Source organism: Rhinopithecus bieti, unplaced genomic scaffold, assembly GCF_001698545.2.
Source record: "Rhinopithecus bieti isolate Rb0 unplaced genomic scaffold, ASM169854v2 scaffold_44159, whole genome shotgun sequence".
In the NCBI taxonomy this organism is placed as follows: Eukaryota; Metazoa; Chordata; class Mammalia; order Primates; family Cercopithecidae; genus Rhinopithecus; species Rhinopithecus bieti.
The window spans coordinates 2,008,803-2,033,591 of NW_016818573.1; the positions used below are offsets into that span (position 1 = coordinate 2,008,803).

General features: G+C 55.6%; 2 protein-coding genes across 3 annotated transcripts; both read right to left on the reverse strand.

Moving 5' to 3' along the window:
- Positions 1–892: 892 nt before the first annotated feature.
- TBX10 (T-box transcription factor 10) lies at positions 893–9,383 on the reverse strand. Its single transcript, XM_017857247.1, has 8 exons — positions 9,273–9,383; positions 4,603–4,870; positions 4,423–4,524; positions 3,761–3,932; positions 2,551–2,706; positions 2,205–2,272; positions 1,916–2,010; positions 893–1,484 (listed from the first exon to the last, which is right to left on the reverse strand). The coding sequence occupies exons 1-8, from the start codon at positions 9,277–9,279 to the stop codon at positions 1,195–1,197; spliced, it is 1,158 nt and encodes a 385-aa protein (XP_017712736.1). The 5' UTR covers positions 9,280–9,383; the 3' UTR covers positions 893–1,194.
- ACY3 (aminoacylase 3) lies at positions 9,294–17,424 on the reverse strand. Of its 2 annotated transcripts, none has more exons than XM_017857249.1 (7): positions 17,330–17,424; positions 16,623–16,878; positions 15,515–15,710; positions 15,119–15,212; positions 14,877–14,984; positions 14,593–14,702; positions 9,294–9,599 (listed from the first exon to the last, which is right to left on the reverse strand). In XM_017857249.1, exons 2-7 carry the CDS (start codon positions 16,856–16,858, stop codon positions 9,393–9,395), a joined length of 951 nt encoding a protein of 316 aa, XP_017712738.1. In that variant the 5' UTR covers positions 16,859–16,878; positions 17,330–17,424; the 3' UTR covers positions 9,294–9,392. The 2 variants fall into 2 exon arrangements, with proteins under 2 accessions (XP_017712738.1, XP_017712737.1); XM_017857248.1 differs by lacking the exon at positions 9,294–9,599 and adding an exon at positions 12,401–12,788.
- Between the last annotated feature and the right edge of the window lie 7,365 nt (positions 17,425–24,789).

A 24,789-nucleotide genomic window follows, 5' to 3' on the forward strand; every position in this document is an offset into this window, starting at 1 on the left:
GGTGGGGCGTGGCCGGAAAGGCGTGTCCAGGCGGACTGTGCTTCCGGCAGGGCTGGGCCGGGGCCGGGGGCGTGGCCGCGGGGAGGGAGGTGGGCGCGGAGCTGGAGGACCTGCGGGGTGTGTCCTCCGAGATCCTGGAACCGCGCGAACCGTGAAGCGCCCGGCGACCGTCCTCGGTCCCTTTGGGTCCTGGCGTTGGGGTGTCTGATGAGGCCTCGCCGGTCCCCGCTGGTCCGTCCCTCCCCTAGGGGCTCCAGGATATGCGGAGCCGGGATTCCACGGGGACGCCCTTCTAGGACCCCGAGGTCGATCGGTGCACGAGAGGAGCGTCCGGCCTAGCCCTCCCTCTGGTGCTCCCTCCCGGTGCCGCTGAGTGGCGTGCGCCGCTCCCAGTCTTGTCTTCTCCTCAGGCTCCTTCGGAGTCCAGCCCCAGGCCTTTGACCTCCTTGTCCCAGCATCCAGAGCTCTTCTCCCTGCCTTGAGTCTGGACCGGATTCCCAAATCCCTCTCCCGTCCCTTCCTTGGCTCCTGTGATCACTGACCACCGTGGTTCCTCACCCTTCCACCAGACCCTGGGCTTGGGGACCAGATGACCCCAGCCTTGCACACAGTATTTAAACGTGGGGTGGCGGGTGTCCGCCATGCCCTGCTGTGTGACTTTGAGCAGGTCCTGTGCCTCTCTGAGCGCCAGTTTTGATCCTCATCTGGGCAAGTGTAGCCCTGCCACTGGGCTGGAGCCACCACTTTTAATATCACTGTGTGCTCCCAGGGATGCGGACGGCACTGAGCAGAGCTTCGGGATGCCTACACAGGGCTGATGTGGGGACTGTGATGGGTCTGGGAGTTCCTGAGGGCCCCGCCCTGACCACGAGGACGGAAGTGCTCTGACCACTCATGCCAAATAGTTTAATGTTCGGGGGAAGAGAGAGGTAAGGCAGGGTTTTTGGGAGTTACCCCCAAAGCAAGAGGGCACAGTATTCAGGCTGCTGGGGTTGGGAGGTAGAAGGCCTGGTTCCAAGCTTGCCATGGTCCCAGCCTTGCTGTGACCCTGGGCAGGTAGTCTCTTTCTCTAGACTTTCACCTACTCTGCTGTCCTTGAGACAGAGGTGGGGCTGGACGGGGTGGGGCAGAGGCTGATTCCCACACCCGGCGTAAGGTCCAGGGTAGCAGGGCTTCCCCACAGGGCTTCTGCCATCACTGGGAGTCCTGGCCAGGCCCCAGGCACACCACAGTGGGGGACAGGAGCCCCAGCCCAGCTGGGAGAGGCAGGCCTCCTTGATCCCTATCAGCCCGGATGTTGGGGAGGGGGTATGGTGCCGGTCGGGTCCTTGGGATCCCTAGGTGGCTTGAGGCTCCAGAGTACAGGCTCTGATAGGTGACAGGCCTGTAGGTGGCTGGGGCCAGCAGGGCCTCAGGTGGGGGCAGCAGCTGATGATGGAGCTGAGCAGGGGTCCTGGAGGTGGAAGCTGAAGTTTTGTTGGGGTCTGAGGGAGGAAATGGTCAGAGTGGATTCTGGGCCTCGCATCATATCCTCAGCCCTCATCCCAGGCCTGCCCTGGTCCCTTCCTGCTCCTCCTTCCCAAGTTACCTACCTCTCAGCCTTTGCCCTTGCTTTTCCCTCTGTCTGGAATTTCTTCTTCACCTTCTCCCTCTGTCCAAACGCTTCCCAGTCCTCCAAAGCCCAGCTTGGGAGCCACCTCCTGCAGGAAGCCCGCCTGGCACCCCCTGCCTGTGCTCTCTGTTCTGAGCCCCATATTGTCTTAGGCATGTCTGCTTCCCCCTCTGTGTCCACACAGGGGCCCTGTGGGTTTGCTGAGCTGCTAACGCCCCTTCCTGGAGGTCCTGTCCCTTTGCTTCCCGCCCACCGTGTACGCCTTAGTCCCACTATGTCTGCTCTGCAGGCCTGGAGCCTTACCTTTCTTCCTCTCTGTGGCGCCCTTCAGCAAACAGGGACTGAGGCTGCTGTGACTCCGGGCTGGGACACTGAGCAGGGGCTGTGGGGCCACAGGCCTGAAGATGGAGCAAGCAGGAATTGGGGGAGGGGATCAAGGGGAGGAACCCAGGCCAGGGATCATGGCCAGATTCAGATGGTGGGGCCCCAGGATGGGTCAGAGGGTGTGACCCTGAAACAAGGGTCAGGAACTGAGGCCTTAGGATATGCCTGGGGTTGGGAGTGAGGGGCTAGGGTCAGGGTCAGACAGTACCAGGAGTCCAGGTCACTCTCTCTAAAGCCCTTGGCGAAAGGGTTGCTGGCGATTTTCAGCTGGGTGATCTGCAGGGGACAAAGTGCAGTTGTGGGGCTGGCCCTGAGCCAGGCTCAGCCACCTTGTCCTCCTGGGAACCCTGGGTCGGGAGGCCCTGGCACCCGGGCCCCTTGGCCCAGGAACTCTGAGCTGATAGGAGTGCGGGCAGGGCCTTGACTGACAGCAGATGCTCAGGATAAGTGGGGAGGGCAGTAGTCTGTGCCAGTGAGGGCTGCAATCCTCAGGGCTCAGTCTCCACCCCTGTGAAATGGGCCTGCAGTGGGTGCTCCCGAGCTGGTTCACCCACCCTGTGGTTCTGATAGGCTGTCACAGCTGTGAACTGGGTCTCCGTGAAGATAAAGGACTTGAAGTTCTCCTGGGCATAGCGCTCACTGTCCTTGCGTGGGTCCACGAAGACCACGTGGAAACGGGGCTGGTAGCGGTGCATGGAGTTGAGAATGATCTGTGGAAGGGGCAGAGCAGGGGTACAGGGGTGAGGCAGGCTGCTGCAGACTCCCTGAGGCTGGATTCCTTCCCTCCAAGCTGGAGGCCTGCCCCGGGCCTACTGCCCTGTTCCTTTCATGGTGGCGCAGGGTCTGAGCTGGAAAGGCTGTGGTTCTGTGTTAAAGGCCCCTTGTGTTTGAGGATCCTTGCCTCCGTGTCCTCTCACACCCCACATCACAGCTGCCACCTGCCACTGTCACGTTCACCGGTTTCCTCGGTTGCCTCCTGGCCTGTCCTCTGTCCCCACCTTACCCCTCTGTTTCTTCTCCACACAGCTGCCTAGGAAGCCATATCACATAGCCCCCTGCTCCTAACCTTCCAGCAACTTCCACCCCACACGGTAAAAGCAGTCAGCCCTGGCCCCTCAGGCACTCGCCTCTTTGGCTTCCCCTCCTGGGGCTCCACTCCGGCCCCATGGGTGCCTCTTGCAGTTCTGCGGGCCCAGGATTCTCTGGCCTCAGGGCCTTTGCACCTGCTGTCCCCTCTGGCCGGCACAGGCCCCTCCATCCCCACCTCCTTCAGGTCTTCAGCTCCCTGCACCCCCTGAGAGCAGCAGCACCCTTTCTCTGCCCACTTCCATAGCTCCGCTTTCTCTTTGGCATTTGTCCCTATTTGAGATGCTGGACACAGTGTCTTCTGGACCCTGCCCCTGCCCCAGGAAGTGACCTCTGTGAGGGCAGGGATTGTTGGCTGTTTGACCAAGTGTCAATAATGCTGTGTCCACACATACAGCGGCCCGGCCTAGGCTGGGCGTTCCATACGTTATCCTCCCTCTCCTTGCGGGGGACAACGTATGCTGGAACATTTCCCTGCCCCCACCCCCTTTTCCACCTGCCTGGACAGCCCTCCCTGCTGTGCCACCCCCAGCCAGGTGAGCTCACCACCCCCACTCCCCGCCCAGCCTTGGTCATCAGCAGCAGGCCTAGGTGATGATCACCAAGGCCATTGGGCACCAAGGGCCCCACCAGCCCTGACCCCAGGCCCTTCTGTCCCCACCATGGCCCAGGCCTCACGTGGCCATTGTCATCCAGCAGGTTGTTGGTCAGCTTGAGCTTGTCGAAGGACACGATCTGGCGCATCCACTGGGCGCCCTTGGCCGGCGAGTCAGGGTGGAAGTGCACACGGCCGGGTGTGGCTGGGTCTGCCTTGCCCGCCACCAGCCAGGCCGAGCTGTGGAAGGCATACCTGGGGGGCACAGCGAGGTGGTGAGGGCTGCCCTAACCAGAGTCATACCTGAACAATATGGGCGGGGTGCAGGGGCTGCTGCTGACTCCAGCACTGCCCAGCCCACCTTGTGGACACCTGGCTAAGGAACCCAAGGCTCGGAGAAGCCTGTTGAGACCTGAGCTCCCTGTGGCTGCACCCGGCTGGTGGATGACAGGATAACCCCTGCTGCCCTGGGCTAGACCTCTCCGCCTGCCCAAGGCTAGCCCACTGCCCAAAGAAAGCTGCCTGCCCGAGGCTAGCCTACTGCCCATGGAAGTCTGCCGGGTACCCTGAGCTGGGCTCCCTCCTGCCCTCAGGCTGTTGTTGCCTGTCTGTCGTCCTGCCCTTATGCTGGGCCTTCCTGACATTGCTTGGACAGGCCCCTGCCTCACCTGGGAGTGCAGGAAGGGTCTAATTCCTGGTCTCAACACCTGAGACCTGAGCCTGCGCCCCAGGCCGGTCCCCGCACCTGTATCTCTTGTCGTCCAGGGGGATGAAGTCCATGAGCAGGGCGTAGTCGGCCAGGGAGTCCATGCCCAGGATCTTCACCTGGAAGGGGGGGAACATCCTCCTGCAGGAGGGAGGTGCTCAGCAGCCGGATGCGGCTCCAGCCCTGGCCCCTGCCCCGCCCCGCCCCTGCTGCTCACACCTGCCTGCCTTGGTGACGATCATCTCGGTGCCCAGCTGGTTGAATTCCTCCCACAGAGGTTTCATCTCCAACTGAACCGTCACACTGGACACACGTGGGTTCTTGGGGCCCTGTCCATTGGGCTCGGCCACAGCTTGGGCCCCAGTAGAGCTGGTACAAGGGCCTGATGGGAATGGCGACCCCAGCCGGGGCTCCCAGCCAGAGCTGGTTGTGGGTAGTGGGTAGGTCTCTGAGGGTGCAAGTATGCCGAAGCCAGCAGACAGGAAGGCTGCAGAGAGAGGACGGAAGCGTGGGCCTCATGCATCACCCGGCCAGCTCTCCTCCTTCAGGCTGCACCTATATGCCTCTTACTCCAGGAAGCCCTCCCTGACTGCCAGGGCTGTGTTCTCACAGGATCCCTCACTTAGCATCACTCTGTGAAGTAAATGCTCACTTAAAGTCTTTTTTGCCAGCATGCTCCTTGAGGGTAGTGTCAGGGCCTGTCTTGCTCCCCAGAGAATGTTTGGGCCATCTTGTGTCTATGTGGCCTCAAGCAAATTGTTTCACCCCTGGAGCCTCAGTTTCCACATCTGTTGGAAGGGTTTCTTTATACCTGCCTCACAAGGCTGATGTGAGGATTAGTGACCACACGAAGGGGCTGGTGCACAAGGGGACCTTCACAAACAGCATCTGTTCTAGATGATGTGTGGGGGGGGGAGGGGGCCGGGGTCTTCCCCAGCTCCTTGGGACCCTGCTTCCCGGTGCTGCTGAAGGAGAGCTGAGCCAAGAAGAGTCCCCCATTCAGCACCAATTACCCATCCCTGACCCTGACAACCCGCCCAGAGCCTGCCTCCAGAAGCCCATCCTACCGTCTTTTTCTCTGGCCTCTGCACCCTTTTCTAAACATCTTGTCTTTTGATCTGCAATCCTGGCACAAGTCTTGGCCAAATGCTTTGCCACCTTTCACCCCTCCAATTAAAAAAAAAAATCTTAGCTAAATAAGATACCATTTTACACCCATTAAGGTGGCTATTAGAAAAGAAACCAGCAAATAAAAAGTGTTGGTAAGGAGATGAAAAAACTAGAACTTCTTTTTATTTATTTATGTATTTATTTAAGGCAGGGTCTCACTCTGTTGCCCAGGCTGGAGTGCAGCGATGGCTCAGTCAGCTCACTGCAGCCTCGACCTCCTGGCCTCAAGTGATCCTCCCATATCAGCCTTACAGGTAGCTGGGACTATAGCCGCATACCACCATACACGGCTATTTTTAAATTTTTATTTATTTATTTATTTATTTATTTATTTATTTATTTGTAGAAATAGGATCTCCCTATGTTGCCCAGGCTGGTCTTGAACTCCTGAGCTCAAGTGATCCTCCCACCTCGGCCTCCTAAAGTGTTGGGATTACAGGCATGAGCCACTATGCCTGGCCTCAAGAAACTGGAACTCTTGTGCACTGCTGGTGAGAATGTAAAATGGTGCAGCTGCTGGGGAGAACAGTATGGTAGCGCCTCAAAAAATTAAAACTGGATTTACTAAACATATATATATTTGTCTTTTTTCTTTTTGAGATGGAGTCTTGCTCTGTCACCCAGGCTGGAGTACAGTGGCATGATCTCGGCACACTGCAACCTCTGCCTCCCTGGTTCAAAAGATTCTCCTGCCTCAGCCTCCCGAGTAGCTGGGATTACAGGTGTGCACCATCATGCCTGGCTAGTTTTTGTATTTTTATTAGAGATGGGGTTTCACCATGTTGTCCAGGCTGGTCTCGAACTCCTGACCTCAGGTGATTTGCCCACCTCAGCCTCCCAAAGTGCTGGGGTTACAGGCGTGAGCCACCATGCGCAGCCTAGAATTACCATGTGATCCAGCAATTCCACTTCTGGGTCTATACCAGAAAGAATTGAAAGAAGGAACTCAAACAGATATTTGCACACCCATGTTCATATCAGCATGATTCACAGTAGCCAAGAAACGGAAGCAACCCAGTGTCCATCGGAGAATGGATGGATGAACAAAGTGGGGTCCATCTATGCAAGGGAATAGCATCCAGCCTGAACAGGGAAGAACATTCTGACACATGCTACAACATGGATGAGCCCTGAAGACACTGTTGTGTGAAATGAGCCAGACACCAAAGGACAAATACCATATGATTCTACTCATAGGTGGTACCTGGTGAGGCCAAATTCATACAAACAGAAAGTAGAACGGTGGTTGCCACGGGCTGGGAAGGAGGAAATTGAGAGTTGTTGTTTCATAAGGACAGAATATCAGTTCTGCAAGATGCAAAAAGTTCTAGAGATGGATGCGAATGATGGTTGCACAACAACGTTGTTTGAAATGCTTGTTTTCCAGTGCCGTAAAGAAATAGCACTTGAACGGCCGGGCGCGGTGGCTCACGCCTGTAATCCCAGCACTCTGGGAGGTCGAGGCGGGCGGATCACAAGGTCAGGAGATCAAGACCATCCTGGCTAACACGCTGAAACCCCGTCTCTACTAAAAATACAAAAAATTAGCCAGGTGTGGTGGCGGGCACTTGTATTCGCAGCTACTCGGGAGGCTGAGGCAGGAGAATGGCATGAACCAAGGAGGCGGAGCTTGCAGTGAGCTGAGATCATGCCATTGCACTCCAGCCTGGGCGGTAGAGCGAGACTCCGTCTCAAAAAAAAAAAGAAAAAGTAAAAAAAAAGAAATAGCACTTGAACATAAATTTAATTTCCTCAGCAAGGTCATTTTTTTACTTTTTGCAGAAAGGGTACACTCGCCAGCAGTTTTGCCACGAGAGTGCACCGAACAAAGGAGACAGGGTCCGGTTCTCATTGGCTGGAACGGGACCTCGCATTCTGTATTTGTCCTGATTGCCTAGTAACTTCGAACTTTTAAAAGAAGCAAAGTCAGAGGAGAACAAAGAAGGAGGGAAAACTTGTAGCATGCCAGGGCAAATGTTTAGGCTAAATTGTGGGAGCTAAGAACATAAAGTATATTGATTTTTTTAAAATTATGGCTAGCAGATATTTAAGAATGTTAGCATAGGTCTTTGAATACATTTTGTTTCGAAGAGAAGTTATTGTTTATTCCTAATTATATAGGAGGAAAGTCTTTGAAGAGGAACCTCTACTTGTACAATGTGAATGTAATTAATGTCACAAAACTGTGCATTTAAAAATGGTTAAGGTGGGCCAGGCACGGTGGCTCGTGCCTGTAATCCCAGCACTTTAGGAGGCCGAGGCGGGCGGGTCACTTGAGGTCAGGAGTTTGAGACCAGCCTGGCCAACATGGCAAACCCCATCTCTACTTAAAATACAAAAATTAGCCAGGAGTGCTGGCAGGCGCCTGTAATCCCAGCTACTCAGGAGGCTGAGACACAAGAGTCACTTGAACCCAAGGGGGTGGAGGTTGCAGTGAGCCAAGATTGCACCACTGCACTCCAGCCTGGGTGACAGAGCGAGACTGTGTCTTAAAAAAAAAAAAAAAAAGGTTAAGATGGTAAATTTTGTTATGTATATTTTACAATTAAAATATTTTGAATGGAAAAAAAATCCTGAAAAACAGAACTATTATTTTATTGCAGCCCCATAAGGGACTGAGGAGCTGGAGGGGCCATGGAAGCCACAGTGGCTGGGAGTCCGGGGACAAGGTTTTATTCCCAGCTGTGTCCCCACCCGAGTGGCTTTGGGGCATTTACATGACTGTAAAACCGTGGGATGCCTGGAGCAGAGGGGGGATGCTAGGTGTTGCAGAGATGGATGAATTGGCAGATAGGCGGGTGACGGAGGCTCCCAGGGTGGCATAGCATCTACTGAGGTACCAGGTGGACGGCACCTGGCGAGGGTGAGCTCTTAGTAGGTGCCTGGGGAGAGTGTGGAGCCCAGGGCCATGGCCGCGTCCTCAGCAGCCCTGAGAGCTGCATGCAAAGCTCCTGGGATTTCTGCAGCCTCACAGAGGAGGGGGCGTCTTTGTGACAGCAATGGGTCACATCAGGTTTGAGGACCCTGGGCAGGATGGATAGATGGGCTGATGTCCCCCTGCCCCTGCGGCCGGTCCATCAGAAGGGTAACTGCTTGTCACCCGGCTGCCCTGCTGGGGCGGGTACGTCATCCAGGTGATGCCAGTACCCCCTGCGTCCATGGCGATCGGTCCCAAGGGGAGGGGTTCATGACTTCACTGGGCCTGGAGGCTTTGCCAGTCGTCACTGGCTCCCAAGTCCTCTACGGGCTCACCCGCTGCCCATCGCAGCCAATGTGCTGCCGCTTGACACTTTTAGGGACTCTGGGGAGGGAGCCTGTCCTCTGCTCAGTCCCTCTAGAAGCCAGCACTCCTTAGGGCCCAGAGATGACAGCTTGCCGGAAGCATCGAGTGTCAAGTCTGGAAGGGAAGCTAAGCCTTCTTGTCCAGCCCCCAACTTTGATACTGAAGGAGCTGGGGCTCAGGAAGAGGCCTGAGGTCACACGTGCGCAGTGAGGCGCTCATCTCCCGGAACAGCCTGGTCCCTGGCCTCTCCCATCATTGCACTTGGGCAGCCGTGAGCCCTGTCCCATGGGGATCTCAGACCTTAGCCTGGGGTGCCCCTGCCCCACCCTCTTGCACAGGGCCTGGGTTCAGCGGGGCTGCCTTGGTTCCCACCCTGCCCACCCACCCTGGAACCTGAGCCCGACCCATGAGGTCACCTCTGCTTCACGTAGCCTACCTGCCATGGAGACAGAGCGGCTGTCCGGTTCCTGGAGAAACACTGCTTGGCTGGGGCTGGGCTGTGGCTGCCACCCAAGGGGACCCTGCCTGCCGGGAGGAGTGGTCACCACTCGTCCACTCAGCACCTCAGCTCAGCCCTCAGGTGCTCACACAGGCTGTGGTCTCTCGGCAGGACTGTCCTTGCGTCTTCGATCGCCCTTCGTCCACGTCCCGAGGTCGTGGTCTTCCCACTTGAGCTGGACTCCTGGTCTCCGAAGGTGAGATGCAGACTCTGGGGCGTGCAGGGGCCCTTCTCCAAGCCACTTTCAGGCTGTGCTGTCCAAGGCTGTGTGGGAGGAGGGCAGGTGGGCAGGTTCTGACGTTGCAGAGCCCCCCCTTCCTCCCTCCTTGTCCTCCCTCTTCAGGCCCCTCCCTTCCCTAGCTAAGAGCCCCCAGCTATTCCTGATCGATGGGCCCAGGCGTGGCAGGGGTGAGTGGGTGGGAGGGTGGTTCTTGAGGACGGCTGGGCATCTGCAGGGGTCCAGGCCTGGCTGACTGGAGGGGCTGGGCCCCAGGGGTTGGGAGGCACAGTGGGAGCAGCAGATTGAGGGTTGAATGGCGGAGGAGGTGCCCTGCCACCAAGACCCAGACCCCTGACCTGAGGCTGGCCCCAGCCGGCCGGCAGATGCGCAATGGTCAGGAGGAGTGTGAGCAGGAAACACAAGGGGGCAGCAGCGATGAGTGTGGTCAGCATAGAGCCCCAGACTGGGTGGTGGGAAGCCCAGGTCCTGTGGCATGCGAACCCACACACACACACACACGGGGATGAACTCAGGGAGCTGCGCAACGCTGGCAGGTCCTACAGTCTCCGGAGTGCCTCAGTCTCCCCAGTTAACCTAAGCACGTAATCTCTTCTGCCTGTGATGATCTAGCCCAGCCTGGAGAGTGGTAAGCCCATCCCGCCTGGCACTGGGGGCAGTGCCCTGGCTGATGGTGCCCATGTAGCCTCCATCTGGGCATGAGTGGAAATGGTGAGGCTGGCCCAGGTGAGAAGTGGGCTTCCGCTCTGCCTGTGGGTCTGTCTGTTCTCTCTGGCCTAACCGGGCACCTTCTCCAGGCTGCCTGCAGCCTGTGCTGGGCATTCAGGGGACACACATGGGTCACTCTGCAGGGAGGCAGAACCCGGAGGTCCCCCTGAGCTGATGCCAGTCCCTTGGTTGAGAGTGCTCTTTGGCCTTTTGACTCTTGCCCAATGGCACAGAGTGGGTCGTCTGGCGGGAGCACCCCACACCTCCTCCAGAATCCTGTCTTGGGGATGTTGGGTTGACAGTGACCTTGATTCCTAAGAGGGGGCACGGAGGGGCTGGAGGGTGGCAGGGCTGCTTCTCCCTGAGCGCTATGTTCTGGGCGCTCCTCCCTGCAGCTCAGAGATGCCTGTGGCACAATCCCTTGTGTCTCAGATCTCAACCTGCAGAGCTGGATGGGACCCCACACGAAGAGGGTGGGCTGGCTCTGGGGGCATGTAAAGGGAGGAGGGCCGGCCCCTGGTCCAACCCCATGCCCGGCTGTGTCAGAGAAGGCTGCCAGTGCTCTGGAGTTGCTGCCAGGCAAGATGGGGGTGATCTGTGTGAGATGGAGGGTCTGAGCAGCCCCTTGGGGCTATCCAACAAGGTGTAGTCATCTGCCCTGGCCATGGCATGGTGGGTGGGAAGTGGGGAGATGATGGAGGGAGTTGGGGGATCCATTCCAGTCCTGGTGGCTCCCCTTCACCAAGATAACCAAGGGAGGGCCAGGCTGGGATTGTAGTGGCCCCTGATATGTGTGCGTGTGCAATTCTGATCTGTGTGATGGGAAACAGCCGCCCCCCTCACACACATGAGCACACTGACATGCTAACCCACACACACGCAGACACAGGACGAACTCAGAGCCTGCTGACTCACCACACAGTGCACACACGTGCAGCTTCTGTGCACATGGACTTACCACACGGCACGTGCACAGACACAGGCATGCACATGCACACACGCAGGCAGGCCTCCCTGCACACCCCTCCCCGGCTGGCCTGCCCTGCCTGCCCGAGGCGCCTGCTGGCCCCCTGCCCTCTCATCCATCTTGCCTGCCAGCCTGTCCCTGGTGCCCCCGTATCCTTCACACCTTCTCATCTCACTGCTCAATACCAGGAGGTGGTGTGGCAGCCGTGGCTGCAGGGAAATGGATGGGCCGGGCGGGGGTGTAGAGGGCTGCGGGAGTGGCACTGCAAGGGGACTCTGGGCTCCAGCAGCTCCAGCTGTCCAACAAGAGTCCGTTAGGCTCAGGCAGGTGCAGGCAGTGAGGCTGCAGCCAGGTCTCATGTAGCCCTGCCTATTTGTCCTGCCATGACACCCTGAAGGGTGCCAGCATCAGGACAGAGGGGCCCTCAGCAGCAGGCCTTGTGCCGGCTTGCCCGACATCAGTGCGCGGTGTCCTGGGGATGGTGGAAATGATGGCTTCCCAATTAGCTGGGAAGTCCGTCTACCCCGACCCAAGTCACCTCCTCCCTGCGTCTCTGCAGTTGGACAGGCTGTCCTGCATGGGGACAGCCTTGTCTTGCTGTGGCTCTTCCCCCAGCCCTGACTCCCTGCTTGAGCCACTATGGGCACCGGGCTCATTACACACTTGGAAATGCACATCTGGCCACATAGAGATCCCCTTAGAATGCCCAAGCAACTGAGGCTCTTGGAAACACGTGTGTGTGGGAAACGCACAGACACACACGCCAAAGAGCACACGGGGCAGGCGCCATGCATGGACAAACACACACGTGTGCACAGACATGGGCCCGGCTCTGCGCTCCCCACACTCACCCTCTGGCCCCAGGACTGTAGGAGGGTTGGGGGGTCCCCCTCTGGGTTGTGGCCTCCTCTGAAAGCCCCTCTGCTGGATCCAGAGCAAAATTCTCCAGGTTCTCCTCCTACACTCTGGGATCCTCCTCCGGGCATGGATGGACAGTTGTGGGCACAGAGGCAGCCACCACTGGCCCCAAGACACTTGTGTGTCCAAGGCTGCACTAGTCAGACCTCCCCCAGATCCTGTGGTCAACCTCCCTTCCTCCATCCACTTCCCCAGCCAGACAGGAGAGGTGCAGGACAGAGGACACAAACCATGGACCTCTGGACATCTTCCATTTTATAGAATGGGAAACTGAGGCCAGGGGCTGGGGGGCCTGGCAAGGAACATGGTACATGGTAGGTGGCAAAAGGGACCTCTGTGCTCAGAGCTGTGCCTCAGGACCCATCGTTCAGATGGGAAGACTGAAGTTGGGGAGGTGCGGCTTGGGTTAGGAAGCTGGGCTCGGGGCAGGGTTCAGCACGGGCATGGCAGGCACAGTGAATGTGAACTTCTCAGTCTGGACAAAGGCAATGCCCTTCTCATAGTAGGCAGCCTCGTTAATGAACACGGGGTACACCGTGGACTCCCCCTCATAGAGCAGGTCCTCCCCACTGAACATTTGGAAGATGGGAGCACCGGGCTGCAGCGGCTGGAAGTCTCGGTCCTGGGAGGAGAGCCAAGTCCAAGATTGCTGGAGCCACCTCTGCCCTGGCCCCGGAGGGAGGTGACCCCAGCTTGGCACCCAAAAGATGCCCCTCATTTGTGGCCTTTCCCACCCACGCTTCACTTCCTCAATCCATAAGACAGCAGGTCTGGTGAGATGCCAGTCTGCTCTGTGTCTAGAAATGAAGGCACAAGTCACCTTGGGGAGGCATGTGCCCATGTGGAAGTGGACCCTCATGGACATGGGCACAGGTATTGAAGCTGGAGTTCAAATCCTTGCTAACTGTGTGACTGTGAGCAAGTCACTTAACCTCCGTTCCTCAGCTTTCTTGTCTGTAAAATAAGGATTACAATATCTCCTCCTATCATTCTGAAGTTTAAACTAAACAGGTTAATAGTGCTTAAAGCATGTCTGGCACACAGCAAGTACAATATGATTCTTTATTAAATAAATTTTGGCTGGGCACAGTGGCTCATGCCTGTAATCCCAGCACTTTGGGAGGCCAAGGCTGGTGGATCATGAGGTCAGGAGTTCAAGACCAGCCTGGCCAACATGGTGAAACTTCATCTCTACTGAAAATACAAAAATTAGCTAGGTGTGGTGGTGGGTGCCTGTAATCCTAGCTACTCGGGAGGCTGAGGCAGGAGAATCGCTTGAACTTGGGAGGCAGAGGTTATGGTGAGCCAATATTATGCAACTGTGCTCCAGCCTGGGCAACAGAGTGAGACTCTGTCTCAAATAAATAAATAAATAAATTTTAAGGCCGGGCACAGTGGCTCATGCCTGTAATCTCAGCACTTTGGGAGGCCAAGACGGGCAGATCACCTGAGGTCAGGAGTTCGTGACCAGCCTGGCCAACATGGTGAAACCCTGTCTGTACTAAAAATACAAAAATTAGCTGGGTGTGGTGGTGAGTGCCTGTAATCCCAGCTACTCAGGAGGCTAAGTCAGGAGAACTGCTTGAACCTGGGAGGCAGAGGTCACAATGAGTTAAGATTGCACCACTGCACTCCAGCCTGGGCGATGAAGCAAGATTCTGTCTCAAAAAATAATAATAATAAATAAAAAATAAATTTTAGAATTGTAGGAGGAGCCACCCAAATTGACCGTTACTACTTAACATCTGCAAGGTAGCTGGGCACGGCTGGATTAAGACTGTCTATCCCTAAACACGGACAGGACGGTGCTGCCTCCATTTGTAAGAAGGTAACTCCTCAAAATGAAACTTCAGGGCACAAAAGGCCACAAAACTGCACCAGACCCTATTAAAAAATGACCCGTGTGGCAGCAAGCAGAGCAGCAGCCAGTGGGTTCTTTCCAGGCACTCAAGAGAAAGGTGTCAAAGCAGGATTGCCCAACCCTGGAACATTCCAGAAGGGAAGGCCTGCAGAGAGAGAGAGACTTGGACGACCTGCCAACAGGCATGGCGATGCTCTCAACTGAAAATCAGAAGAGAGTTTTGTATTTGCACTTCCAAGCAGGTGAATTGAGTCATGCCTGCTCCACGTCCCCTCCCTCTGCCTTTTATGGCCAGGGTAGGGTTGTCTCCATCATGCCCTCCACAGGAGCTATGGGGATCACTGTGGCCTCTTGTGCTAGGCCTGAGTGTGGGGTTCCAGGGAAGGCAGCAGGGCTGGGGAAGTGGGACGGTGGAGCCCAGCCTCCCATCCTGCTCCTCAACCCGAGATGCTGGTGAGCTCATGGGAGGCTTGGCTGCACCCTCTGGGGCTCAGTTTTCCTTGACAACCCCCCTCCCCAAGGCTGTGGCCCCAGCAATCACCCCCCCACACACACACACACCCACCTGCAGCTGAGGATGCACAGTGCCTGCCAGGTTCCCGGCATCGGTGCGAGGGAAGTCCACAACGCCCACGGGTCTATAGGCTTCCATCTCAAAGGCGGGAAAGGCCGTACCTGTGTGGGAGGCTGGGCTTGTGAGCCTATCCCTCCCTCCAGGCTAGAGGACAGAGTGGGCTGTGGGGGAACCTCAGGGCTAGATCCAGCCTGCCTGTGAGCCTGGCTCCCCAACCCCTCAGCCAGGCCTGCTCTTCCCCAGACCTGTTTCCCGAAAGTCCCCTAGGGTCTTACCCTGGTTGAAGAGTTCAATGAAGTCCAGAACTGTGGCCACCAGGGTCCTCATCCTTGAGAAAATGTCAGCCCGCAGCACACCCTGTGGCTGGGGGCCCAGCTCCAGAGCTGGGGACCAGGAAGCAAGGGGTTAGGCAGGCGCGGGACCCATATACTCCTTGAAGAGGCCCCGACCCTTGGTGCCTGGCCCCGCCCCTCCAACCCTCCTGGCCCCGCCCACTTCTCAGAAGGTTGTGGCCCACCCAATCCATTTTTGGCCACGGAGTCCAGGTTGTAGCTTTCCTCCCCAGGCCGCTGGTACAGGAAGACCTGGCAGGACAGCTCAGGGTACTGCAGCTGGGGGCGAGAGAGGCAGGTTAGGGGCCCAGGCCTACTTGGGAGGGGAAACTGAGGTGGGAGGGTGTTGCATGGAGGAAACACAGGGCACCACCCTCCTTGGCCAGGTCTCCCTCTGCCCTCTGGCAGGGTGGGGAGGGGGTACCGGGGGCCTGGAGTGCTGGCGGGTGGCAGACCCCAGGGGCTGAAGCCCGGGGAAACTCGGCCCGGGGAAGAGGGGCTAAGCAAAGGAGGTTCCGGCATTGTCCCGCCCTGCCCTCCCTCTCCCCTCTGGGAGGCTGTGTGCTGGGGGCTGGGGCCACCTGCAGGTGGTGACACAGATGCATGGCAAAGACTTCGTGGGAGGACTTCGCGATTAAGCAGGTGCCCATGTTGGCCGTGGTGTTGTGCAGGTCAAGGACAAAGTCAAAGGCCCGGCCTGAGGCCTTGGGCCCCAGCAGCTGGTTCAGCTCTCGGGCTCTCGTCACTTCGTATGGGTCGTCCGGGGTGGGCCTGGAACTGTGGAGATGGGAATGGGTGACAGCGACCCCCACAGTCTCAGTCAGTCTTCAGTGGTTTAAGGGGGAAGGGGCAACGCAGGAGCTACTCTGAGCAGCGCGAGGGCTTTCTCTTCCACCACTGTGGCTGTGTCCGCTCCTGCCCATGGCCCTCTTGGCTCTGCACTTCCCGGTAAAATCCAAACCCTCAGCCTGGCCCGCCCTCCTGCCTGCCTGCCTGCCCACTTGCCTGCCTCTCATGCCCTCACTGCAAGCACACAGCCTGAGAACCATGCTGGTCGCACCCCTAGGCCTGTGCTGTGCTTGGCCCTCCACTGGAAACTCCCTCTCACCTCTCTTCCCCTGGCTAGCTTTTACTCAGCCTTTGAGGCTTGGCTGATAGACCATTGCCTCCAGGAAGTCTTTCCTGACTGCTCTCAGCCAGGTTAGCTGCTTTGTGTAGCCACTGGCCCTGCCTTTAGCCTCCTGGGTTATGGTTGCCCGGTTCTTTCTCTGTCTCCCCATTAAGGTTGAAGCCAACACCTTGGCCCTATTCCCCATTCTCTCACCTGAGCTGGCCAGAGTCTGGCCTGGAGATAGGACTCAGTGACTATTCATTGGAAGAAGGCATGAACAGTGGTCAGGGCACACAAGTAAACATGGCCTGTGGGGCTAATCTGAGGGAAGCACCGGGTCTGGGATCCCCAGAAGAGGTCCTGACCCAACTTGCAGTCAGGAAGGGCTTCCTGGAGGAGGTGACATCAATCTGGGTTTCTCTAAATGTTCAGTTTGTCCCCGTGGTGGAATGGGTCACACAGGCAGAGGGGAAGCAGGAGTGAAGACAGGGAGGTCCCTGCTGGTGGCTGGAGGGAAGGTTTGTGGTGGGGACTTGGTGCCTGACTTCCTGGGCCAGCCTGGAGGCAAGAGCACTCACTTGAGGAAGCTGCTGGTGAAGGTGCGGTTGAGGTCATGGTCCACGTAGCGGCGGCAGGCTGCTGTGGCTGCCGGGTTGGCCAGCACAGGCACAGTGGAGAAGCTGAGTCTCTGTAGCTCCGCAGGGGACTGCAGCCAGTGCTGGGCCAGGTAGACACCTGACATCTCGTTGCCATGCGTGCCCCCGGTCACAGCCACGCGACGCAGGGGCTCCCGGGGCACAGGCAGTGAGCACATGCTGGTGTGGGGTGCAGCACCTGGGGGTGGGCATACTTAGGAGACCCCGGCCCTGATGCAGGGCCCTGGGCACAGAGCGGGGATGGCAGTGGGAGGCCCCTCAGGGCAACCACCTGTCAAGAGGTGTGACTGGCCGGGAGTGTCTCAGCTGTGTCCCCCCTGCACCCCCAGGGGCTCTTTCTCTGAGGAGACAATTTTCCTGCTCCTTTGGAGAAAAAAAGTTTATTTTTCCTAAATTGAGAAGAAGGGCCCAACTGCTCGGGAAGATGGGTTCACCAAGGCACACTCCCTATAGAAAGAGGACTGTGCTCCTTTTTATAGACAGGGAAACTGAGGCACAGCATGGGAAGTGGAAAGCATCACCGGAGTTAGCTGTGGAGTGTCTGGGTTCTAGGCAACAACTTCGCCTTCCTGCCCCTCCTGTTTGCTCCTCCAAGCTGGTGCAGGGGTCTTAGGGCAGGGGGTACTTGCCTGCTGATGCGAATCTGGGCTTCCCGGGCCACCAGGACTGGCGTCTAACTTGCAGACAGGCTGTTATTTATGGGCCTGGAGATCCACAGACGGGAAGTTTTGTGGCAAGTTAGCAGAGAGCAGCTGGTGGGTGGGACGGGCTGAGGTTCATGCAGCCAAAGGTCAGAGTGCTGGGGTCTGTTCCACTGCCCCTGCCCCGCCCTCCCCACTCTGTTACTTGTGCTGCCACGGTCCATTGAGTCCAGGTCCTGCAGGCAAGTTCCTGCCCCTGCCCTTTGTCCTTCTGCTGGTCCCCAGAGGGGCCACCTTCCTTAACACCACTAAGAGGTACACCCGCAGTGGGGTGGTGACTCGGGTTTGGTCACCACCAGAGCAGGCTATTGAAAGTTACTGTAGAGGTGTCACCTTGATGGCCACCAAGATGACAAGCTGCTCCTCCTTCGCCACCTCGGCAGCATGCCTCTGTCCTTGCAGCCCCCAGAGGGTTGTGGTCACTCCTGAGTCGCCCTTACCCAAAGGTGCCAAGGGGAGCCCCAGTTTTACAGCTCTTTGTTGCTTTAAGCAAAATTTCAAAATGTTTGATCCGGGATTTCAGTCATTTTCAAGGACAGTGTAACTCAGATGACTCGGTTTGCTCTGTTTTGGAAACGACCCTCAGGCTCATTTTATAGATGTGAAAACTGAGGTTCAGACAGATGTCCACAGGCACACAGAACCCTAGAGGTGGTAGAGGTAGACTGCTCATGGGCACACAGAGCCCTAGAGGTGGGCTGCAGGTGGCACTCAGGGCATCCAATCTGGCTCCATCCCCTCCTGATGCCTCTCAAGAGCAAAATGGGGAAGGATGAAGGTGAGGTCCCCTGCACTCAGCCCTGGGGCCTCTTCCTCCCACCAGGCTCAGCTATCTGCTGGGAGGAGCTGAGGCCAGTTCAGAAGTCACTGGGGAGTGAGGCAAGCCGCTTTGCCAGGGCCTGCTGGATGCCAGGTGCTGGGACCCCGAGCTGGAGCCTCCCCCAGGCATCCGATCCCAGGCCTTCTTTACCACCACACTGGTCTCCCCGGGCCAGTCCAGCCCTGCTCCAGATGCCAGGCCCACCAGCCTGGGGGGCTCTGAGTGGCCAGGACCCTCTTAAGTGACACCCTCTCGGAAGCTGCCCCAGATGACACTCAACTCTGTGGCCTGGGCTCTCCTGCCCTCCATACCCAGGGCTCGTGAGCTCAGAGCACATGGATTGTGGGGACAGGGGATTTGTCATCCTGGCTTCCATCAGGGCAGCTGGGACCTTGACAGGGTGTTAAGAGGGGTGGATGGAGTGTGAGGCTGAGCCCCCAGCGGGCCGGGGCTCCCTATGAGCCCCCTCCGGGGACCACTCCTCCTGGCACCTGGAGCCTCAGCAAAGGGAGGGCAGAGACTGCCATTAGGGGGCCATGCCATGGCAGCAACTCCTGTATCCGACCCAGCCCTGGGGACAGCTGTCACTGGCTCCATTTTGCAGGTGTGGACTGAAGCTCTAGGGGTTGGGTGACTCGACTGAGTCCTTGGCAGGTGGTAGGAGAGGGAGTCAGCAGAGGAGCCTGTCGGCCTGGGTCTGGTCCCTCCTTGCTTGGGGTAGGGGTCTCAGGGACTCCCAAGCTGCTTCACGAGTCCCAGGCCATGGTCTTTGTTGGAAGGCCCCCCCAGCCCCCACAGAGGCTGAGATCCTGCTGACTCGGTGTGGTGCCTCTCAGGAAGGAAGGGCCTGCTTGGCAGACCTGGCTACTTTGGGGGCTGCTGGGGGCCAGGGTGCTTCCTGCCACGAGGTGCTGGGCCCCCAACTTCGGGGAGGACAGCAGTAGGGATGCTGGAAAGTTTCACTTCCCTTGGCTGGGGTCCAGCTTCTGCATTTCAGTGAGTGTTTATGGAACAGAAAGAGGGCCAGGAGCCCCTCCAGGAGCCCTCAGAAACAGCAGCCCCCAGTCCCAGCAGTGTGTGTGCATGTGTGCATGCGTGTGCATGCATGTGTGCATCTGTAAATGTGTGCATGTGCATGAGAGCATGTGTGCATGCATGTGTGTGACAGCATGCATGTGTGCATGAGTGTGTACCTGTGTGTGCATGTGCAAGAGAGTATTGTGTTTGTGCATTTGTGTGCGTGTGTGTGCGTGTACATGTGTGCATGTGTGTGCATGAGAGCATGTGTGCGTGTGTGTATGTGTGCATGTGCTTGAGAGTGTGTGCATGTGCTTGAGAGTGTGTGCATGTATGTGAGCAAATGTGCATGTGTGTGCGCGTGTGTGTACGTGTGCATGTATGAGAACGTGTGTGCATGTGTGTGTGCATGTGTGCATGTGCTTGAGAGTGTGTGTGCATGTATGTGAGCATATATGCATGTGTGTGTGCACACGTGTGACCTGGATTTGACCCCACCTCCCTGACAGGCTGTGTGACCTGGAGAGGTTCAGTGCCCTCTCTGGGCCTTGGTTCCACGCTGTGAAAGTCCTGGCTAAGGACAGCTGTGGGGAGTGAGGAACAAAGGGCGGGCACAAGCTTGAAAATGGGCACATGGAGACGCCAGCATGAGTGAGGGCAGAGGATGGTGGTGTCATGGGCATCATCACTGGGGCCAATTTCTTCACTGCAGTTGGGGAAACTGAGACCCAGAGAGGGGTCAGAGCTGTGGTGTCCCCCTGTGGCAGCATCCAGTTAGATCATGCCTCCCAGCATCACCTCATTGCAAGATGCAATCAGATCACGCCTCATTACCCTATGCTTAGAAAACCTGCCTCAGCTCAGGGAGACACCACTTTGGGAGATGTCTCGGTGTTCTCCTTACTTGTTGCAAGAAATAAAATCCCCTGTTAAATCCTCTTTAGTTGACATCCGCCAAGCAACTGAGCCCACCCGTTGTGTGGATAACAAAACTCTGGCGACCCAGATGGGGCCAGCTGGGATTCTGATCCCAACTCCTTGATGCTCACTAAGGTGAAGCAGTGGGCAGCGGCACCTCCCCCTGGAGAACTCACCCACGTGGCCCCAGAGGGTTGAGGATGACTCCCAGGGATCTTCTGCTTGCTGCACGGCCCATGGGGCTGTCACTTGGCCCTACGCCCGAAACAGCGGAAGCAGCTGCCTGGAGCTTTTGTTCGGTGCTGCTCCTTCAGGGAAGAAAGCGGACTTTGCCCCTTGGGTTGACTGAAAGGGTAAATTCTTTGGATCTAGCAGTGGGATCTCTAGACTTCAGCGCGGTGCAGCTCTGCTTTCAGTTTCTGTCTCTGGCTCTGCGTGCCCTGGGGGATTGACAGGCATCTCCAGCCAGGTCAAGGGCAACCCGGATCTGGATAGACAACAGTGGGACTGGTTTTGGGAAATCGGTTTTTTTTGTTTTTTGTTTTTGGAGACGGAGTCTCACTCTGTCACCCAGACTGGAGTACGGTGGCGTGATCTTGGCTCACTGCAAGCCCCACCTCCTGGGTTCATCCCATTCTCCTGCCTCAGTCTCCTGAGTAGCTGGGACTACAGGCACCCGCTACCATGCTCGGCTAATTTTTTGTATTTTTAGTAGAGATGGGGTTTCACCATGTTAGCCAGGATGATCTCGATCTCCTGACCTCGTGATCCGCCCGCCTCAGCCTCCCAAAGTGCTGGGATTACAGGTGTGAGCCACCGCGCCCGGCACAGGAATTTGTTCTTTTTTGGAGAAACAGATTTTTTCACAGGACGCTGAGCTGCTCCATCTCCCAGAGCCCCCACTTGCCATACCCTGGGTTACCAGAAACAGGAGCTCTGCTATTTGACGAAAAAAATACTTTTTTCAGATAAGTGTTTTTATTGTATTATCATACAAAATGAATTTGTTCAAGAGCTTCTTTGTCAGCGAGGTGCAGTGGCTCACACCTGTAATCTCAACACTTTGGGAGGCCAAGGGGAGCAGATTGCTTGAGCCTAGGAGTTCAAGACCAGCCTGGGCAACATAGGGAGACTCTGTCTCTACCAAAAAAAAAAAAGTTAGGCCGGGCGCGGTGGGTCACACCCGTAATCCCAGCACTTTGGGAGGCTGAGGCCGGCGGATCACCTGATGTCAGGAGTTTGAGACCAGCCTGGCCAACATGGCGAAACCCTGTCTCTACTAAAAATACAAAAATTAGCTGGGCGTGGTGGTGGGTGCCTGTAATCCCAGCTACTCGGGAGGCTGAGGCATGAGGCAGAGGTTGCAGTGAGCCGAGATCACACCATTGCACTGCAGCCTGGGTGACAAGAGCGGAACTCTGTCTCAAAAAAAAAAAAAAAAAAATTAGCCAGGTGGTGGCACACACAGCCGTGGCCCCAGCTACTCAGGAGGCTGAGGCAGGAGGATCACTTGAGCATGGGAAGTTGAAGGTTACAGTGAGCTGTTATCGTACCGCTGCGTTCCAGGCTAGACAGTAGAGTAAGACCTTGTCTCAGAAGAAAAAATAAATAAACAAATAAATAAATAAATAAAGAGCTTCTTTGTCAATATCCTTTTGTGGGTATACGTCATAGTCCCACAGTACTTCTTCAGCTCAAGGAGATAAATGTGTATTAGTCTGAAGACCCAGGAGAGAATCTTCAAGACTTGACACTGTCACTAATAATGATCTGATTCCTTACGTTATGACGAATATATTCCCAGCTCTGGCCTGTTCTGCCTCATTAAGAGAATATTTGAAGACATTACTCGTGATAACAGCATGAGCATTTTGCAGAAGAAACCCTGGGGACAGATGTCTGCATTAAGCACCTTTAATCTGTGAGTAAACTGGTATTTTTTAATGACCATTTCCTGCAACTGGCAAAAGTCTCCATTCAGTTCTACTCCACAGAGTTGCACCTGCTAAACTATAAGATCACCCCATAAAGACTGTGCTGAGCCTGGAGCTGACATCAGTCACAGCCCTTCCTGATTGATCAGGGAGTGCACGAAGATAAATGAACTTCAATTCCATGAGGGAGAAGGAACAAACAATCAGTCTAAAGGTTCTGTTTGGTGTGAACCACACAACAGTTGCTGCTTATTTTCCCTTTGTCACATAATGAATCAATGAAGTCTTCATCACAAAGGAATGCATCAGCGTGAATGGTGGGTTCTGGCTGCTGCTGTAGTTTTTGAAGGGTGAGATGTTCTGAGGAAAGCATGGTTTCTAGGGGCAAGCAATTCTGAAGGTCTTCTGCAGTGGGGTTTTTTTTATTTGGGGACAAGGTCTGGCTCTGTCACCCAGGCTGCAGTGCAGTGGCCCGATCTTAGCTCACTGCAACTTCCAACTTCCAGGTTCAAACAGTCCTCCCAAGTAACTGAAACTAGAGGCCCGTGCCCAGCTAATTTTTTTTCTCAGATGGGGTCTTGCTATGCTGTCCAGTCTGGTCTCAAACTCCTGAGCTCAAGTGATCCACCCGCTTCAGCCGCCTAAAGTGCTGAGATTACAGGTGTGAGTCACCACCCCCAGCCTTTCTGCTGTGTTTTTCAACACAATGTCTTTATTGCATTCAGTCAGTTCATCTAAATCTCGGCCAGTTTGCATCCTCTGGAGTAGCGCCGGGCAGTCAGCAGAGCCACAGTGTAGAGCAGTTACGAGATTTCCTGCCTTGCCGAGTGAAATCTATGCCTTCCAATTTTTAAAAATAATTTTTTAAAAATTAGATTGGTGCAAAAGTGATTGCAGTGTTTGCCATTACTCTCAATGGCAAAAACAGCAGTTACTTTTGAACCAACCTAATATTATAGAGACAGGGTTTCGCCATCTTACCTAGGTTGGTCTCGAACTCTTAAGCTCAAGTGGTCTGCCCACCTTTGCCTCCCAAAGTGTGGTGATTATAGGCATGAGCCACCATGCCCGCCCCTCCCCGCCAATTTTTTTTTTTTAAACTACTTGAGTGTGGGCCAAGAGTTGTGGGATCTGTGTCACCAGCAATCCCTCCTCTAAGCTGCTGGGTGGCTAATATGGGAAAACAGTAATTATAGCAGGACTCCAGTGGCACAAGCCATGCAGATGAACTACAAAAAGCAGAAGGGACACTGGGGATGCTGACATCTCAATTGGTTGAGATTGCCCTTAAGGTATTGAGCAACTGTGGCCAAATCCGGAAAGGGCAAACAAACAAAAAAAACCCCAACAAGACAACACAAGATAAGAAGCTACCGAGTCTCTTGGCTACAACCAGCCAGTAAGTACACAAGAAACAGTTCACTGCGGCCAGGTGTGGTGGCTCATGCCTATAATCCCAGCACTTTGGGAGGCTGAGGTGGGCGGATCACCTGAGGTCAGGAGTTCAAGACCAGCGTGGCCAACATGGCTGAACCCTGTCTCTACTAAAAATACAAAAAATTAGCCAGTCATGGTGGTGGGCACTTGCAATCCCAGCTACTCGGGAGGCTGAGGCAGGAGAATCGCTTGAACCCAGGAAGCAGAGGTTGTGAGCCAATACTGTGCCATTGCACTCTAGCCTGGGCGACAAGAGCAAAACTCTTTCTTGAAAAAAACGAACAAAACAAAACAAAAAAACCCAGTTCACTGGAGATGATCAGCCATAAGTAAGATCCCTAGGGCCCCCACTGCCTGGCCAAAGGGCCTTCCGTCCTTGAGACCACAACAGTGTGCATATTGTAAACAAGAGGGCCATTGGGTACTAGAGTGTCCTAACTGTCCCCAGTGGGTAGGGGAAGAAACTTCCTCGTCAATCAGCCCACCAGATGCTACAGCTTGCTAATAGTGACCAAAAGTGATGGGACTCAGGGACGCCTCTATCATCTAGGAACCCTTAGACTGGGTAGCAATTGCTGTGGGAGAGACTCATGGATTTTCTAACTGACACTAGAGCCAAATTTTTGCCTGTCTCCTTTCTACTGTGTTCTTCCTAAAATTTAGTAAAGGGCTTCTGCTGTATGGGACAGATAAATTTTAGCTAAAATTGTTAGCTGGACAGAGAAAGAGTTGGAATCTGTCTTTTAAGTAGCGAATTTTACCTGACCCATGGCTAAACCTTTAAAAGTTAAAGCTACAAGATCATTGTTTGTATCTGGTAGTATGTACAGGTCTGGTTATATTTGTCTATGGTACTGAATTGGCTTATAAAGAAATGAGTACTCATAAACTAAGCAAATAAGACCAAGTGCTTTTCAAGTTCACATGACGGTAATCTTTTGGTGAATGGAACTAGTCTAAAATTGTTGGTTTGATGGGAATGGTGTGTCTTCTGAAACGCAACTTAAAGGTTCTTACTTTTTTTTTTTTTTTTGAGACAAAGTCTCGCTCTGTCACCCAGGCTGGAGTGCAGTGGCGCGATCTCGGCTCACTGCAAGCTCCGCCTCCCGGGTTCACGTCATTCTCTGGCCTCAGCCTCCCGAGTAGCTGGGACTACAGGCGCCCGCTACCACGCCTGGCTATTTTTTTGTATTTTTTTTTTTTTTTTTTTTTTTGAGGTGGGGGTTTCCCCTTTTTGCCAGGAGGGTCTTTGTTTCCCTGGC